Source organism: Australozyma saopauloensis, chromosome 5, assembly GCF_035610405.1.
Source record: "Australozyma saopauloensis chromosome 5, complete sequence".
Taxonomy (NCBI): Eukaryota; Fungi; Ascomycota; class Pichiomycetes; order Serinales; family Metschnikowiaceae; genus Australozyma; species Australozyma saopauloensis.
The window spans coordinates 394556-412175 of NC_086135.1; the positions used below are offsets into that span (position 1 = coordinate 394556).

The following is a 17620-nucleotide window of genomic DNA, read 5'->3' on the forward strand; positions in this document are numbered from 1 at the left end:
AAAACGGACTCATTTTGGAGTCGAAGGCCAACGAAATAGCCGGAAATTTTAGAAAATCAGAATCGGCCAATACTCACTTAAGGAGTCAATTGAAGTAGGTTGGCGCCGCCTTTGTAGGTCAACATTACCCGTCACTTCTCCTGCTCAAATGAAGTTGTGCAGCACACTGAAAAAATCCATCACCGTAGGTATAAAACTCAACTCCATGTTCACCATCTCGGCCATGTCAGAGATATCGAAATTCACCTCATCAGCCGATAACATTCTCATCGGACTAGGCATTTGGGAGCTGGAAACCAATGAACTCAATGCTTTGCTGGTGCTCCAATCATCATCCTCTGCAGCAGAAGGAAGAGCAGATTGCACCTGAACAGCAGTACCATTCGTAAGTCCCACAGCGTCTCCTTCGTTTCCATCAGCACCCTCCTCCTCTACCTCATCGTCCTCTTCCTCTTTGATAATTACGTCTTCATAGAATCCAGGTGAGGCTATCGACAGCTGCAGCGGGAGGACAGTCTCTGCATCGCCCACCGCGCTCAACAACGAGCCAATGGAACATTTATCTGTGACACGTTTGCTGTGATGAGTGGCGTTCGGCTCGTGAGTTTTCGACGTACGCACTTGTTGTTGCAACTTTTCAAAGGTATTGAGAACCTCGCGCACAAACCACCATTTATCTGAGAAGAGATCTAACTCCCGGCGATAGAATTCTGTGAGCTTAAACGACTCCAATGGCTGGCCCTCTAGTTTCTTGAAACCATTCATAGCCTTTTGGCCCAACATTTGTGCTTTTATAGGCGAAGAAAAGGCACTGAGAAGAACCAGCGGTATGATGGGCGTAGAGATAACTAACTTGTGGCCGTGATCGCCTCTTAGGGTTCGGAATGACTCAAAGATTCTAACGTTCATTTGTGACAAGAAACTATCTTGTTCGTATGTTCCTTGAGTGGCTTTGATCTGACTCAATCTCAAAATGAGAATGACCCAAAATCTAATCAATCGCTCAAGGAAAAAGATAATCCGCCCTCGGTAGACATCTATGGATATCTTGGGAAGATGTCCAGAGTCAAACACCTCCCCGCTTATTTCGTTTCTTCTATTGTAGCTTGGATCGTTGATAAGATTGAATTCGTCCTCCACAATCTTTCTGGGATTGAAGTCAGGGTCGTCTGGAGCTTTATCAGGCTGTATTGGTGTAGCGTCAGGATCGCTTTTTCTCTTGGTTCGGTAAATTGCAATAGTTGTATCCTCAAGTGTATATGCTAGACCAACAAGCTTATTGAGATGTGGCGTTTCCACTGGCCGGTCAATGTTGAAGTCAAGACGTCTGATGAAAAATGCTTTACCATTGAGAAGACCATTGAATCGATCAAAGATGAAGAGGATCCACCAGAGCTGTTTGAGATATTGCGATTTCTTGCCAGCACCGGATTTCGTAATCTTTTCGTGGAAAAATACTTGATGGATTGCTAGAGAGTGGGCATAGCCAATACAATCGGTGATGTCGCCACTGCTCTGCTCACTACCAAATTTGTTGTATTTGAAAACGTGAGCTAAAAGAAGCTGGGTGACAAGGCGATTGAGTTTCTCGGCATCACCCAATTCAGGCAAGAAAGTGAGAAGCTGACGGATCTTCATGTCAAGTTTGTTGTAGAGGTTCATACAATTGACGGAAAAGTCCTGGTCTTTGTTGACAAAAGCTCGCTTCAAGATGGGTTCCGCCAATTCGTCTCTTGCCGCATTGAGCACAACAGCGTATAGCATAACATTAGAGAGTTTGTTTCGATTGAAAAGTTCCCAAAACTCCTCCTCGAAGACCATTGGGAAAATCGAGTTGATCTTGTAGAAGTATATTTCGAGTAATTTCTTCAAGTCAGAGTGAGAAATCACGAAAAAACCAGGAGTGTTCAAAGTGAACGCATGTATGCAAAGAAGAAATTTGAAGTGTTGAAGGTTCAGTTCAACGAGTGTAATTGCGGTCGCAGGGCTTACATGTTTAACCACCGGTTCGCCAAAGTCGTCGGTCATTCTTTTGACCAGCTTACTATCCATCAAATCCACCGAAGGGAGACGATCCGAGGCATGATAGCTTCTGAACGTAACCTTGGTTCTCTGGAGGGTAGTATTAAAGTCAAAATGATGCTTCAAGAAATGATGGTCGACTTTGTCGATGAATTGGTCGACAAAGTCCAAGTTGTTCCACGTGAAGTGGAAGTTTCTTAGTGGCTCTTTGAGCATGTCAATACCGTAGTCATTGTATGGCATAGTAGAGGAAGCGTTCGAAGAAGACGCACGAGAGTATCTAGGAGTACTGACGTTCGTTTTTGCATCATTTAGCTGTTGAGGAATGATAGGGGCAGGGATGTAGGTGGGCGCTACAGCTACCGGATAAGCCGGAGTTACAATGTCTGGAGGCGGGAGCATCTGTGGATTTGACATGTTGGGCATGAACGGTGGAGGATGTGAATGGTGTGAGGGATGCGAGGGAACTGACGGATGTGAAGGTTGTGTTTGTGGAAGAAGCATGGCAGAGTTCGTATTCGGATCAAACGTAGGATATAGAAGCAGCAGCAGCGGCTGCGCCAGCAGCAGCGGCGAGTACAACTTCAACTCGGGCTCAATGCTAGGCGCCACGGCCACATCAGAAGTCTCCATTTTTATCGCCCTCAACGAAGGATGCAGATGCGGACCAAGAGCAGCCACAGGAACCATCGGAGCATTTGTAAACTGCACCGGCACATACAGTGGTGCCGCCACGGCCATTCCCAGAGGCCCACCCGCAGGCGGAGGCGGCGGCACTGGATTGTAGAATGCAAAGTTGGAGACGGGCACCGCAGACGGCGCCTGTTGGTCAACCGGAGCGCCCGGCTCGAGCTTGGTAGGAACGGCAGTCCTCGACAGACCGCGCTGAAGCTTTTGGGGTGGCTGATCCAGCAGCTGATCAGCTTTTATTAGGTCACACTTGACGCCGGCCGCGCGACAGTTATCGCAGCCCGACTTATCGTAGTTATAGTCCAGAAGAATGCATTTTGTGCGTTTGCTTCGGCACGTACGGCAGCACCGGAACGTTCTCTTTCTAGTTTTGTAGTTTGTGTTAAAAGCTGGGAACACAAAGCAGCTATTTTCTTGCAGTTTAGTCATTGCGAACAACGGAACAGAGGGGGACACGGCTTAGCGCCAAAGAACAGAACTAAAGAAGAAATGCAGAGCAGACAGAAAGGAAGAAACAGGTCGGGGGAAGTGAAGAAAGGAATAGGGGGGTTACGAGCCCTTTTTCGGCACTGATAGCTACGGGAACAATTGTGTTCTGGATCGAGAACTGGGTCTGTAAGGTGGCTCGCGGTGCAGGCCCCTCTGTGGGGGAGATTAGGAGATTTGCACCCAGGCCATAGATAGGAATGGAGGCAGAAGGGACAGAATGGGCCGAAAAATGGCGACAAAAGCGGCACCGAAAGCGGCGCCCAAATTGAAAAGAGTCGCAGAAATCACCGCCTTGGATTTTCTCTGCGTCCCAGGTCACTTCTGATTTGTGTGTAGCCGCGGCTTCGGGCCTCAATCTGGTCGGGTACCTGATTTTTCGCTGCAGTAGAGTGCGAGTGCGGCTCAAAGGTAGAGCGAAGAGGTGCGAGGGGGCGGGGCGGCGAAGGGTGCGGATGGGGGTTTATGGGGAATCGAAAAAAGATGCGATATGATTGGCCGACGGAAAATTGTTTGGTGGCTTTTTCGGGCGGAAATGCGACGCTTTTCTCACCACTTTTGTGGTGTCTGTTTCTGGTCATGGAAGCCGTCCTGCGAAGACCATCCCTGGCGTAATTAAGCGAGCGCCTAAGTCTCCGGACATGGAAGACAGGGTGGAGGTGAGCAGCAGGACGGATAAATGTTAAATGGAAAAAGACGAAGAAGCTGAAAGTACACAATTCGAATCAATTGCATTGAAATAAGTTTGTCAAAATTGAAAAAAAATATCATGCTTTTGGCTGGGAGATGTTTGGTGACTGAGTCATAAACCGCCAGATACAAAACCACAGCACTTTCCATATCAAAAATCACCAACAATTGCAACAATCATACGAGATTTCTCGACGCCTTCCACCGCCAAATCCCACCAGAAAAGACCCCATCTCTTCCCCATCTCATCGCACTATTCTTGCATCACAAGACTCATCGCATCGCATCGCATCTCATCTCTTATCGCATCGCACCATATCTACCATGACTCTGGTCTCATTTGCACACCCCACAATCTCCAAGATCGGTGATAAACACTGGTTCCACGAGATCAATGACTCGTTCCCGGGCCAATCGTTCGGCTTGGAAGTGGTGCGCATCTTGCATCACTCACAGTCGGCGTTCCAGGACATCTTAGTGTTCGAATCGGCCACATTCGGCAACGTGTTGGTACTCAACGGCATTGTTCAATGTACAGAGAAGGACGAGTTTGCTTACCAGGAACTCATCACTCATGTGCCTGTCATGTGCCACGAAAAGCCAGCCAAGGTATTGGTCATTGGAGGTGGAGACTGTGGAGTAGTCAGAGAGCTTGTAAAGCATTTGGAAGATGGAGTCGAAGAGATTGTTATGGTCGAGATTGACCGTGCAGTGATTGATTTGAGCATCAAGTATTTGCCTAACATGGCCAAGTTCCACAACCACCCAAAGGTGAAGATCGTAATTGAGGACGGGTTCAAGTTTTTGGAGCGCTTGAGCAGTCTGGAAGATAGCGGCAAATACGATGTGATCATTACCGACTCGTCCGATCCCGAAGGTCCAGCACAGGAGTTCTTCGATACTGGTTATTATGGCTTGTTGAAGAATGCCCTTAAACCGGATGGAATAGTGGCTATGCAGAGTAGTGAGAACATTTGGTTGAATCTTCCATACTTGTGTGATCTTCTTAACAAGACCTCGCAGGTGTTCAGCAATGTGGAGTACTGTCAATGTTACATGCCCTCGTACACAAGCGGTCAGTTAGGGCTTGTCATTGCGTCTCCCGCCAAGAGCAGGGATTTGAAGAATCCAGTCAAGAACTTTGACGACAGAAAGGATCTTTTCAAGTATTACAATTCCAAGGTGCATGAGGCCAGTTTTGTGCTTCCTACTTGGGCAGCCAATGCGCTTGAAAAGAGAACGACTTAGATGACATAGACAGAGAAGTTTGTTCCTTCTTCCGTTTTCAAAAAGGAACAAGATAATTTTTATAATGTGTAAGTAGCTTTGAAGGTGGAATACATTGAGACTGTATTCACAGGTTAGAAGATTGATGAAAACACCACATTTGACCGGATTTTAATAAGAATCGACATTTTCTGAAAAACTTGGGTATGTACAAGAGCAGATGTGAGTGGCATAAAGTCTATATGGAATTAGTTTGAAGCCACATGAAAGGATCTGTTTCGAAGTATTTTGTAAGTAAAGGTTTCAGGAGTATCAGGCTACTTGAGCTGTCTTAAAATCAAGACAGAATTCAAAATCATGTTTATCGAAATGTTGAAGAGCAATGCTGAGTCTCTTGAATAGGATACACATTTGCTAGTCTTAACTGTCACTCGCGTATTGAATATTCAACAGAGCAGCGTCATGTTCGGTCTAGCGGATGTAGCCGTGTAGTTGTAGCAAAGAAAAATCGCCCAAAACAAATTAATCACAAGAGTCACCTACACGCTGAAAAAAGTCCATCCATCCTCATCTCAGCCCCATCTCATCCCCATCTCATCCTCATCTCATCCTCATCTCATCCGTAGACGAAGTGACACACACCAAACAAAATGTACCCCGAACAAACCAAACCACGTTCAAAACTCCAATGTCAACACTCCAAAGGCTCCAACACCAAATACGATAAAAACGAAAATAAACCCTCTCATCACATACCCAGAGCCGGGGTTCTGTATGTTTTTTGCAGCCAGTCACGTGACCCGCATCCCCCCAGACTTACTGGAAAAAATTTACCACTTCACACTACTCAACGAGTACAACACGACTTCTCGAATTGAGACCAACACACCCCTCCCCCGCGATTCCACCATGAGCCACATCGAAGACTACACCACCAACATCGATGAACAATTGCTCCTGGTCGTGAAAAACCAGGTCTCCGCGGACGACTACGGCCACCATTCCTCGTTCAAACACGAGGACAAAGACCACCATCTCCACCACCATCTCCAAACACAACTGCAGGTTGCCCAGCAGGCAGCGCAGGCGTTGTACCACCAGAACCCGATCCATGACGACAGCGAGTACAACATCCAGATCCCGGAGCCGGTGATCTTGCAGCGACTGAAGATCTATCCTGTGGACCAGAACACCATCACCAACGAGGGGAACCTCATCACGCGGCCCATTGCGGAGCACCATTTCCATACGCGCGAGGACTTGAACGATTTCATTGCGGATTTCGCGCGGCACAACGGCTTCGGCATCGTCATTGCCCACAGTAACAAGAAGGCCATCTACTACACATGTGAGCTTGGCGGACGGTACCGGCACAAGAAGGGGAAGACGATCCAGCAGCAGGAGGAGGAGGCGGCGCAGCGGCAGCTCAACGAGACGGGCAACGGGTACGTGTTGGACCAGCACGCGCGCACCAAGAAGTTGCGGTGTCCGTTCCTGATGACCGCGCTGTTCCGCAAGCTGACGCTGGAGTGGGTGCTCCGCGCGACGTGCAACGAGCACAACCATCCGATGTTGGATCCGTTGTGCAACCACCCCATGCTTCGGAAGCGCTCGGACGAGCTCAACCTGTTGATTCTCGAGTTGTACCGCCGCGGAACTAAGCCTTCGCACATCGAGGCCAAGATCAAACACCAGTACAAGGATATCATCATCAAGCGCGAGGATATCTACAACGAAATCAGGGGCTACAAGCGGAAAATGAAGCGCCAGAACAAGTTCTTGCCTGCGCCCGGCAGCCCCTCCGACCCAGGCAAGGCGCGCCATTCGCTGAACTACGACCACGTTCGTGACGAGGAGAACGAGCTGGTCTTGGCCTACGACCTCGAGCAGCAGCGCCACGAGGAGCTTGAGCACCAGCTCCAGGCCGTGGCCGTCGCCGCCGAGGCCCACTACACCCGCCAGCGGATGAACCATCTGCTCTCGCATCACGACCATTTGGACCACCTGCACCTCCAACAGTATCAGCTGTCGCTCCAGGGACACTCCCTCGACGATACGGACGATAATAGTGCGGCGGCCGTGATTGCTTCTGCGGCCAGAAACTCTACCCAATCGGACTTGTCTATTGACAACATCGACAGTCGCTTGGTGGGCGAGTAATGGGTATGGACTCTTCGACGTATTTCTCATTATCAATGTATTATTAGTGTATAGTATTTTCGGGCATCGGTTTATCAAGGTTATGTATTATATTATGTTTTTTAAAGACTGTAGTAGATTTTAATCAGGGCTCCATGACCACATCCTTGTATGTTGAGTGTATGTGTGTAGAAAATTTGTATCAAGTCCTATCTAAGTCTATTTAATCAGAAGTTCTATGTCAATACCTACCCAAGTGTATCAATGCAGAACAAGTCCTTTAGAAATGTATTTATGCAAAAGAAGTGGCTCGTGTGTCTATTACAATGTTTGCAAAAGATGCATGGCCTCAGCACGCTCTTCAAATAATCGGGCGAGTTCGCCGACCTTGCGTCCCCGTACAACGGGCTTTTTCACTGGCGGCTTGGGCGCTGCTTCAGCGGGAATGACAAATTTCGCAACAGACTCTTTCCGCTCGAATTTGTACTTCTGAGGAGGAAATTGAATCGTTACCTCTGGCTTTCGAGGAATGGCTTTGTTGAGGTCCAACTGCGAAAGCTTTTCGTGAATTTCTTCGGTAGCCCTTGCAGGCGGAACTAGAGGCTTCTTCTTTTCTTCAGCAGATGGTTGTACTTCAAGTGGTACACTCGTTTGAGGTTGTGCTGTGGTCTGAGTAGCTGGCATCGAGGCGTACTTGGGCACATTTGGCCGCGGTATAAATTCTTCGATGGCACGAGTACTACTTTTGTTGATATCCTCATCAATGGCCAGACTGATTGATGTCAACTCCAGAGACTCGACTGTATCGAGTGACACGCTCTTCTCCAGATCATCATCGTCCGAGGCATCCTCCATGGTCATGTCATATGAAATGAACAGCTGGTCGATATGTTGTTGACTAATCTTGTGCTCGACGATTTCTTGTACAGTATGGAACCGGTCCTTGTACGGAATTCTGATGGTGGGCCACATATCAATCAAGTTCTTGAAGTACCGCAACGAGACGGCAATCCGAAACTTGTTTTCTTGCATGATGGGCTCGTGGGTGAGCACAGTGCACAAGCTCTTCAGAAGCGTGGAAAGCGTGTGCTTTGTGACCTGGGCATTGGTGATCATTCTATGACACATGTCGAGGATCTGGAACAACACCTCATTGGCATATTTCTGGGCCATGAGCAGCGCGAACACATCCGCGGTGTACTGTAGATCGTCCTTGATGGGGAGCGGGATCATGTCCACCGAGATAAGAGGCCCGTGGACCTCGCGAAGAAGCTTCTTGAAGCACGAGGCAATACAGTTGAGATCCCAGTCGTTAATCCAGACGAGCTGGTTTCGCATCATGCACGCGTAAAGTATGGACGTGTGGAGCTTGTTGCCAGGTCTGTGGAATAACATCTCCACGTCGGCAGCATAGGTGTTGACGATATGGAACACCTGGTAGAAGTGATGGTAGAATAGCGGGAACTCGCGCACATCAAACGTTGTCGAAGGACAGACCACGGAGGCAGGAGCAGGCGAGAGACACAACTCGGGACTCATGGAGATCTGCGCATCGTGGATGTATACGTTGAGCGAGAGCTTCAAGGTGGTGATATCTACATACGAGTGGAGGTCGCTCAACGTGGAACAGCTGACCAAGAGGTTCTTTCTACGGGTATCAGACAAAAAATTGAGGTTGGCCCACTTCGAAAACGCAAAGTTGGTGAAGATCTGCGAGAGCGACCGCACAAACCAGCTCTCATGCACTGCGATGATCATATGGAGATTATCGACGCTACGCACGTTCTTGGAGTCCGGCGACAAAAACGAGCGGAGAAACTTGATGCCCCAGATCCAGTTGATCTTATTGAGGCCCCCGTTGAACATCACCACCACGTAGGGCTCGTCGGGTAGAAGTACCATTAGCGCCGGCACAAAGAGGTCATAGTCGACCTCTTCGGGCACGGGAAGATACGATGTGTCAAAAATATAGATGGGGTAGCCCGTGTAGGCGTCCAGGACGGCGGATTTGTAGAAAATGCGGTCCATGGCGGGTGGTTTTGTGGTGGTTTTTGGTGGTCGGCTATTGTGACGCGTAGACGGCCGAAAAGGACGCGGAAAACGTGCGAAATTGGCGAGGCGGATCGGACGGGACGCGTGAGTGTGACCAGGACTGCCAGAGTCGATGGTATGGTGTTTTTTGTGTAGAAGTCGGGCCCGGGATGTATTTCCGAGTTGAAGTATGGAAGGTAAATAGTGGGCCTACATACTGCAAGTCGACCCATGTAGAGTGTGAGAGATGGAGTCGGAAAGTTGGGAGAAAAGGAAAATGGGGGAATTTTTTTTAAGGATTGTTCGAGTGTGTTTTGAAAAATGAAATGTACGAAATTTCCGAAAATTTCAGTGAAAAATGGTGGTTTTTGGAGGTATCTATGCTCTCTAGAGTATAGATGGAGGGTGCTATGAAAGTTGTGAAAATTGAAAGGAAGGAGAATAAAATGGATTCTATTAAGAAAAGTAGCGGCTTCTCATGCGCGAAAATTGGCTTTCTGTTTCTGTAATTGTTCTATTTCTGACTCTGTTGTGGATGAATTTTCGGCGCCGAAGAAATTTCTTGGTTCGTGGAATGGGCAACAATCAACTGATTGGAAAACCAAACTTCATATATATTTTCTTTTTCGTTAGAACAAAAACATTTGCTTCCGTTGGTAGAAGCCTCGGATAGTAACTAGCCGGGACCAAATGTACCTCGAACCTCTCTATAAAGAGAGATATTTGGGTATTCACAAATAATCGATTTTACAAGTGCAAAATTCAAGCGATCACGAAATTAATTAAAAAAATGGATGCGTTGAAGCGATACATGGACCCTTACTCTGAAACAGGCAACCTACAGGAATATAACCACAATTTGCAGCCACCAGCAACCACACCCCACACCGAGCAACACCACCGAACAAACCAAGGAAAAAATTAAAAGTCGTCAACTAGCATAGTAGAGAAAAAAACTAATTTCCTCAAAAGTTGCCATTTTTCCATTCTCACCCAATTGCCATCCCATTCCTGTCCCCAACCAGAACCACCCATCAACCCCACCAAAACACCACCCACAGAACCAAAAAAAAGCCACAAAAACACACCCTCCCTTTTGAAAAAAAATCACAACCCGAAAAAACCTCAAAATTCCCACGCTGAAACCAAAAAATACCATCCACTAGTCGGTCCCCCAGAGTGTCACGTGACCGCACTCCCCAAACCGCCACTCCCACTCCGTTTCCTCCTGTTTCACCTTCCACCCGAATCTTCCTCAATTGCAACCACACAAAAAAACCCAATGCCCGCAAAGGAAGAATCGACTGCTGGCGCCGACGTGCCTGCAGCAAAGAAGCCTGCACCCGCCGCCGAAGAGCTCTCGGAAGAAGACCAGAAATTGAAGGACGACTTGGAACTTTTGGTCGAAAAACTCGCAGAACCCAACCAGACCGACTCGGCCTACGCAGAGTACTTGACCACAATGAAGAATTTTATCAAGGAGTCGACCACGTCGATGACCGCGGTTCCCAAACCATTGAAGTTCTTGCGGCCGCACTATCCAGTTATGGCTGATTTGTACGAGAAATGGTCCGCTGGAAGCCAGGGCAGCGCGCTTCTTGTGCAGCTTGCCGATGTGCTTTCCGTGGTGGCGATGACGTACCTGGACGCCGGGAAGCGCGACTCGCTCAAGTACCGCTTTCTCTGCGACGAAGGGTCTGGAGGGGTGGCCGATTGGGGCCACGAATACATGCGCAACTTGGCGCTTGAGATCGGCGAGGCGTACCAGGAGAGCTTGGGCGCGGACGACGCGTACACGGACCGGTTGGTGGCGTTGTCGCTCCAGATCGTGCCCTTTTTCCTACAACACAACGCGGAGGCCGATGCGATCGACTTGTTGTTGGAAGTCGAGTCGATCGAGAAGTTGCCGCAGTTCTTGGACGCCTCCACATACGCGCGCCTGTGTCTCTACATGGTCAGCTGCGTGCCGCTCTTGGCGCCGCCCGACGACATTGCGTTCTTGCAAACCGCGTTCTCCATCTACTTGTCCCACGGCCAGTTGACCCAGGCGTTGACCTTGGCCATCAAGTTGGACGACGAGGCCTTGATCAAGCAGGTCTTCGAGGCCACCAGCGACGTCTTGGTGCACAAGCAGTTGGGCTTCATCTTATCGCTGCAGTTCAACCGCTTCCGCAGCCCCGACGAGGACGTGGAGGTCCAGGAGACCATTTCCAACGTCAAGTTGCCCGAGTACTTTGCCTACTTGGCCAAGGAGCTCAATCTTTTGGACCCCAAGGTTCCCGATGAGATCTACAAATCCTACCTAGAAGACTCGCGCTTCTCCTTCGGTAGCGGTTCTATCGACTCTGCCAAGCAAAACCTTGCTGCGTCATTTGTAAATGCATTCATCAACATGGGTTTCTGCAAGGACAAGCTCGTGTCAAACGTCGACGAGTCCAAGTCCTGGATCTACAGAACAAAGGGTACCGGAATGGTTTCCGCCACTGCTGCCATTGGCTCCATCTACCAATGGAACATCGACGATGGTTTACAGGCTTTGAACAAATACACCGAAAGTAACGATGACGACATCAAGGCCGGTGCACTTTTGGGTACCGGTATTGTGTCGGCAAACATCAACGATGAGGCCGAGGCCGCCTTCGCTTTGCTTCAAGAATATGTCACTGACCCCAAGAAACTCTTGCAAACCTCTGCCATCACCGGTTTGGGTATTGCATTTGCTGGCTCTGCCAACGAAGAGGTTTTAGCACTCTTGTTGCCTCTCGTCTCTGACACCGATGTTCCATTGGAAGTCTCCTGCTTGGCGTCATTGGCCCTCGGCCACGTCTTTGTGGGCTCGGCACATGGCGACATCACGTCCACTGTTTTGCAAACCTTGTTGGAGCGCGAGGCCGCTCATCTCAACAACAAGTTCATTCGCTTCATGGCCATGGGTCTCGGACTCTTATACATGGGTAAAACCGAGCTGATTGACGATGCCTTGGACATCATTGATGCTATCGAACACCCCATCAACAAGACATTGAAGGTTTTGATCAACATTTGTGCTTATGCTGGAACTGGTAATGTTTTGCAGATCCAATCCTTGTTGCAAATGTGCTCTGCTAAGCCCAAGAAGGATGCTGAACCTAAACCAGAGGAGGGAGGAGATGAAGAAGGCACCGCAGAGGCCGGTGAGGCCGGTGAACCTGCTGAAGCCGCTGCCACCGAGCCAAAGACCGAGCCAGACACCGCTCCTGCTACTGAGGACGTCGAGATGGAGGATGCCTCTGAAGAACCACAAACCGAGGTTAAGAAGGAGAAGGAGGAGGCCGCTGAAGAGGCTGAAGCCGAGGAAGATGACGAAGAAGAAGAAGAGACCGAGGAAATGTATCAAGGTATTGCTATCTTGGGTCTCGCATGCATTGCCATGGGTGAAGATATTGGCCAAGACATGGTGTTGCGTCACTTCTCTCACTTGATGCATTACGGCAACTCTTTGATCAGAAGGGCAGTTCCATTGGCCATGGGTCTCGTCTCCGCCTCGCACCCACAGATGAAAGCGTTTGATACTCTTTCCAGATTCACACATGACCCAGACTTAGAAATCTCACAAAACGCTATCTATGCCATGGGATTGGTCGGAGCCGGAACCAACAACGCCAGATTAGCACAATTGTTGCGTCAATTGGCACAGTACTACTCCAAATCGCCCGACTCGTTGTTCATGGTCAGAATTGCACAAGGATTGTTGTACTTGGGTAAAGGTACATTGACGTTGACGCCTTTCAACATCGAGCGCACGATCTTGAACAAGGTCTCATTGGCTGCGTTGTTGACCGTCTCTGTTGCCTTGCTAGATCCTAAGTCTTTCATTCTCAACGACTCGACGTCCGAGACTACCCACCAATTGTTGTACTACTTGACGCCAGCAATCAAGCCAAAGATGTTGATCACTGTGGATGAGAATTTGAACCCAATCAAGGTCAATGTCAGAGTCGGACAAGCCGTGGATGTTGTGGGACAAGCGGGTAAGCCTAAAACCATCACCGGATGGGTGACACAGGCCACGCCTGTTTTGCTCAACTACGGCGAGCGAGCCGAGCTCGAAAATAACGAGTACATCAGTCTATCCCACACGTTGGAGGGGATTGTGATTTTGAAGAAGAACCCCGAGGACATGGAGGTCGATAACTAGATAGAACGAAATACACGAGAAAAGAGAAAAAAAAAAAGGAAAAAAAAGAGGAAAATGTAAAGTTCTGTTCAATTGAAGCTTCGCTGCGAAGAGATTATCGTTAAGTTACGAGGTGCTTCTTGTTAAGCGTGGAAACAAGGGTTGAGAGAATCTACAGCCGCCGCTACTCAAAGTTTTATATATTCCAACATCTAATTTGCAACTGTAAGCGAGCCCACGCAGACACACGACCGGGCGGCCGCACTCACTTGAACTCGGGAGCCTTACCGGCCATCATCAAGCCGACAATAAGCCCGAACAAACCCAACACGGAGCCGAAAATCTCAATGACCAAGATCTTCACGAAAAGCGACAGGTCGGCCGCATCACTGATGGCCGCAGTGGAGCCCGTAATCCCCACCGCAATGCCACACAACAAGTTGGACAACCCAACGGTCACACCGGCCCAAAACAACGCATACCCAGTGTACAAGTTCTCCTTGGTGTACAACGACGTCTCCGGCACGCTGTTGAGCTTGGCCGAGAACACAATGGCCATGATCAACCCGTAGATGGCCACCACCTCACAGAAAATAATGGAGATCAAGTTCTTGGTGGTGATCCGGGGCGCCTTAACTCCGGCACCCAAGATGGACGACCCGGTGACGAAAATACCCCACGCTGCGCCAATCACAGAGAAGCCAATGCAGCTGGCAATGCCCATGTTGGCCCACATATAGGGCGATGTGGTTTGTAGGAACTCTCCGACGTTGAACGATTCACCTTGGCCGTTGAAGAGCATGTAGCCGCCGACGGTTAGGAGCGCGGTGGCGACGAGGGACTGTGCGACGACCATTTTGTATGTGGAGTGGGTTTTGGTGGAGGTAGTCTAATCTGTGGGATTGAGATTGGGAGATAATGTGTAGTATTAGGGTGGTGGTGGTGCACGGGTGCGGAGGGAGAAACACGGAGGGAGGATGAAGGGAGGGGGAGAATTTGGAAGATTTTGGATTTTGGATTTTGGATTTTGAATTTGGGATATGGATTTTTTGAAATTTCGTGGTTGGTTGTTGTTGGGTGAGTTGTGTTATAGTGGTGTAGATTGTTATAGTGGTAGATACTAGTAACAGTGGTAGATTGTTATAGTGGTATAGATAGTGTGGTGTGGTTTTTTTTACAGTGTGGTAGCTAGTAAATATAATGTGGTGGATATTTGTTCTAATGTGGCACGTAGGACTCACATTATAATTGTTTCTAGTTATAATGTGGTCGAAAGTATTAACAGTGGTGTGGATAGTAGTAATGGTGTAAAGAGTAACAGTGGTGTAGAGTAAATACAATATGGTAGATGTTAGTTACAACATGGTAGAAATTACTTACAATGTGGTAGAATTTAGTAGTAGTGGTGAGAATATTTACAGTGGTGTAGGTGGTCATAGTGATGGCTATAGTGGTGAGAGATATAGATAGTTACAGTGGTGAGTAGTTATAACACGGTAGATGTTAGTCACAATACAGAAGATAATAGTCATAATATGGTAGATATTATTTACAATGTGGTAGAAATTAGATTCAATATGGTAGAAATTGGTTATAATGGGGCAGATAATAGTCACATTGTGGTAGTTATTCGTTACAATATGGTAGAAACTAGTAACATTGGTGAATATATTCACAGTGATTTAAAGTTATAGTGATTCAAAGTCATCGTGGTGTAGAGTTATCGTGGTGTAGAGTTATAGTGGTGTAGATTGTTTAATGTGATAGAGGAATTACGGATTACATTAGGAAAAGATATGTCGGTAGACGAATTAGCCTAAGAAATGAATAAAGTCCGGACGAGGAAATCAAGAAGAATAATTGAAGAAGCCGGAGAGGCAGCCAAGTTACTTAATCAGAGTATATAAAGACCTCACGGAATACACATTTACAGTCACAACCAATTGTACGTCACGATCTGATAATTGTACTGCTTAATTGGGTAGACCCGAATATCTTTTGTCATAATGTGATAGATATTAGTATCAGTGGTGTAGAGAGTAGTTACAATATTGCAGAAATTAGTAGCAGTGGTGTTGAGAGTACTTGTACTGTGGTGAATAGTAAGGGTGATGAAGAGAGTTACAATATGGTAGATATTAGAGCATTGATGTGAATCAGTGACGGTTTATGGCAGTGTATCAGTGACAGATCAGTGGCGAAATGTCGGAAGATTAGTCGCAAGTCTATCAGTTCTTAAAGTCAATGGAACTCCTCACCCACAGGAAACGTTGCGCCGAGGTTAGCGGGTCTAGTAAGTGTTTGTGCGAAAACATTAGATCTACTCCGAGTAACCAATATGTCACCTTCCAAAATATTTCTCTCGAGGGTGTTTTTGAAAAGAAGCCGAGGCTGCAACCAATTCACTTGAACTCATCACAACGTCGAACAAACCCGCGACCATACCTCAATGAACATCGTGAAAGCCCTTTCAAGACTTCAATGAAGACCAAGACGAGCGCGTTCTAATCCCCGACAACTGTTCCCGAAATTCTTCTAGACGACACTCACAAAGCAACCTATTTCGTAAATACCTCAATCTGAGTTCCAAATAAAAAGCCTACCATATCGATTCATAATACCCAGTGCATCAATTCACCCCATTAAATTTCTCATTGCCTATCAGAGAAATCCCAACGTTTGGTGGTAATTGTAATTGTCAGATATGGCCTCGATAGATACAGCCTGAAGTCGCATCCGCCGTTCCCATTGAATAATCCTCCACGTCGACTTCAAGATTTTGAACTCCACATAGTCACCGCTTGCATTGGTCTTTTGCATCTTGGCCTGGGGCTCCTGATTTGCTCGCGTTAGGAAGTCCAAATACCAGTCATGGCGCAACGACATGCCGTTAATGATGACACTGGACATTTGTAGCCCACACAATAAAGTCAACTTGCCCGTTTTGACATCGTCAGCGTAAATTGCACCAAACTCGGGGAAATTAGTAAGGAGCAAAGCGGCAATCTTGTTCGAAATCACCAACAGCGCAACCTCCGTCTTGCGACTCATCACAAGCCGCAATTCGGAGTGCGGACTGGCGTCGATCTGCAAAACAAGTGTTCTTCGGGGCTCACTGATCATGTGTGGCCGGACATACGTTATATTCAGTTCCTCGTTGGGGCTGGTACTGTTCTCGAGGCCGCCACGGCGGATATCCTCTAGTCGCATGATGATTTCTTCCTGTTGCGTGAATGGATTATAAACAATTTTGTGAGGCAAGATGCGCTGTTCAAGCTCGAGAAAACGGTAGTAGCGGCACTCCTTCACGAGCAAGAGCCGATGCTTGTCGTCTTTGATGACGCCCGTGTTTCCCCATAAAATCTCCATCAAATCGGCGAACAACTGCGGGGACCGGTTGACTGTCAAATGCGGTCTCTGTGGTGGCGGCCTTATCATGGGAGCAGAAACGCCTGGCGGCAACGCATCCATGACTAGACTATCGGAGCTCAACAGAAAGAAGTTTGGGCAGTTTTCCAGCCGGAAAAGATGGCGAGGAATACGAAAAAGGCGATCTCCGACCCGCGCGAAAAGCGGCTCGTTCTTTAGAAGCCGCTGGAGCTTCCGCAACCCGAAATACAGTGCATCTTGCCATAGATGCATGTAGTCGAGTTCGTCCTCGATCCCGACATGGTAACCCTGCAAATGCAAGTAGATTTTCTCGAACACAACGGGGCTTCGGTCCACGAAGAGCACTCTATTGTTGTTATCCTTCTGGCAAAAGAAATTGGAGAAGTACGAGGGTGCATCGGACGAAAGCGACGCTCCCGAGAGTTTGAAGGCACGTATGCCGACCTGGATCACGTAGACGTTTTCATAGGGCAAGATGACGGGAATGGAGACGTCGGCTTCTTCGAGCACCTCCACGGAGCCGAGTTCGTGTTCCATTTAGTCAGATTCGGAAAGTGTAGTAAAGTAGACGAAACGGGGGTTTGCGACAATGAAAATTAGACGGCTGTGATCGTTGAAGTTGTGAAAATCTAAAGTACAGAAATTGTCTATTCAGAAGGTCTAGATGGTGCCCGAAAGTGGGCGTTTAGAGAACTGAAGTTGATTAGTGAGCTATAGTATGGGGGTGTGAATATGGAGGGCGAGAAGGGAATTTGAGAAATGATCAAAATTGAGAAATCTGAAAAATTC

The 17620-nt window shown here is 48.0% G+C and overlaps 7 protein-coding genes across 7 annotated transcripts; 3 read left to right on the forward strand and 4 right to left on the reverse strand.

The window, feature by feature from the left end:
- Nucleotides 1-144: 144 nt before the first annotated feature.
- PUMCH_004063 (uncharacterized protein) lies at nt 145-3141 on the reverse strand (the record flags this gene model as incomplete). The annotated part of the gene is made up of 1 exon (XM_063023013.1): nt 145-3141. One exon carries the CDS (start codon nt 3139-3141, stop codon nt 145-147), a length of 2997 nt encoding a protein of 998 aa, XP_062879083.1.
- A 1071-nt stretch (nt 3142-4212) lies between these two features.
- Nucleotides 4213-5136, forward strand: PUMCH_004064 (uncharacterized protein; the record flags this gene model as incomplete). Its single annotated transcript, XM_063023014.1, has 1 exon — nt 4213-5136. The coding sequence occupies one exon, from the start codon at nt 4213-4215 to the stop codon at nt 5134-5136; it is 924 nt and encodes a 307-aa protein (XP_062879084.1).
- A 753-nt stretch (nt 5137-5889) lies between these two features.
- On the forward strand, nt 5890-7275 carry PUMCH_004065 (uncharacterized protein; the record flags this gene model as incomplete). Its single annotated transcript, XM_063023015.1, has 1 exon — nt 5890-7275. The coding sequence occupies one exon, from the start codon at nt 5890-5892 to the stop codon at nt 7273-7275; it is 1386 nt and encodes a 461-aa protein (XP_062879085.1).
- Nucleotides 7276-7575: 300 nt separating this feature from the next.
- On the reverse strand, nt 7576-9282 carry PUMCH_004066 (uncharacterized protein; the record flags this gene model as incomplete). The annotated part of the gene is made up of 1 exon (XM_063023016.1): nt 7576-9282. One exon carries the CDS (start codon nt 9280-9282, stop codon nt 7576-7578), a length of 1707 nt encoding a protein of 568 aa, XP_062879086.1.
- Nucleotides 9283-10567: 1285 nt separating this feature from the next.
- PUMCH_004067 (uncharacterized protein) lies at nt 10568-13462 on the forward strand (the record flags this gene model as incomplete). Its single annotated transcript, XM_063023017.1, has 1 exon — nt 10568-13462. One exon carries the CDS (start codon nt 10568-10570, stop codon nt 13460-13462), a length of 2895 nt encoding a protein of 964 aa, XP_062879087.1.
- A 244-nt stretch (nt 13463-13706) lies between these two features.
- PUMCH_004068 (uncharacterized protein) lies at nt 13707-14297 on the reverse strand (the record flags this gene model as incomplete). The annotated part of the gene is made up of 1 exon (XM_063023018.1): nt 13707-14297. One exon carries the CDS (start codon nt 14295-14297, stop codon nt 13707-13709), a length of 591 nt encoding a protein of 196 aa, XP_062879088.1.
- Nucleotides 14298-16102: 1805 nt separating this feature from the next.
- PUMCH_004069 (uncharacterized protein) lies at nt 16103-17368 on the reverse strand (the record flags this gene model as incomplete). The annotated part of the gene is made up of 1 exon (XM_063023019.1): nt 16103-17368. One exon carries the CDS (start codon nt 17366-17368, stop codon nt 16103-16105), a length of 1266 nt encoding a protein of 421 aa, XP_062879089.1.
- Nucleotides 17369-17620: the final 252 nt, after the last annotated feature.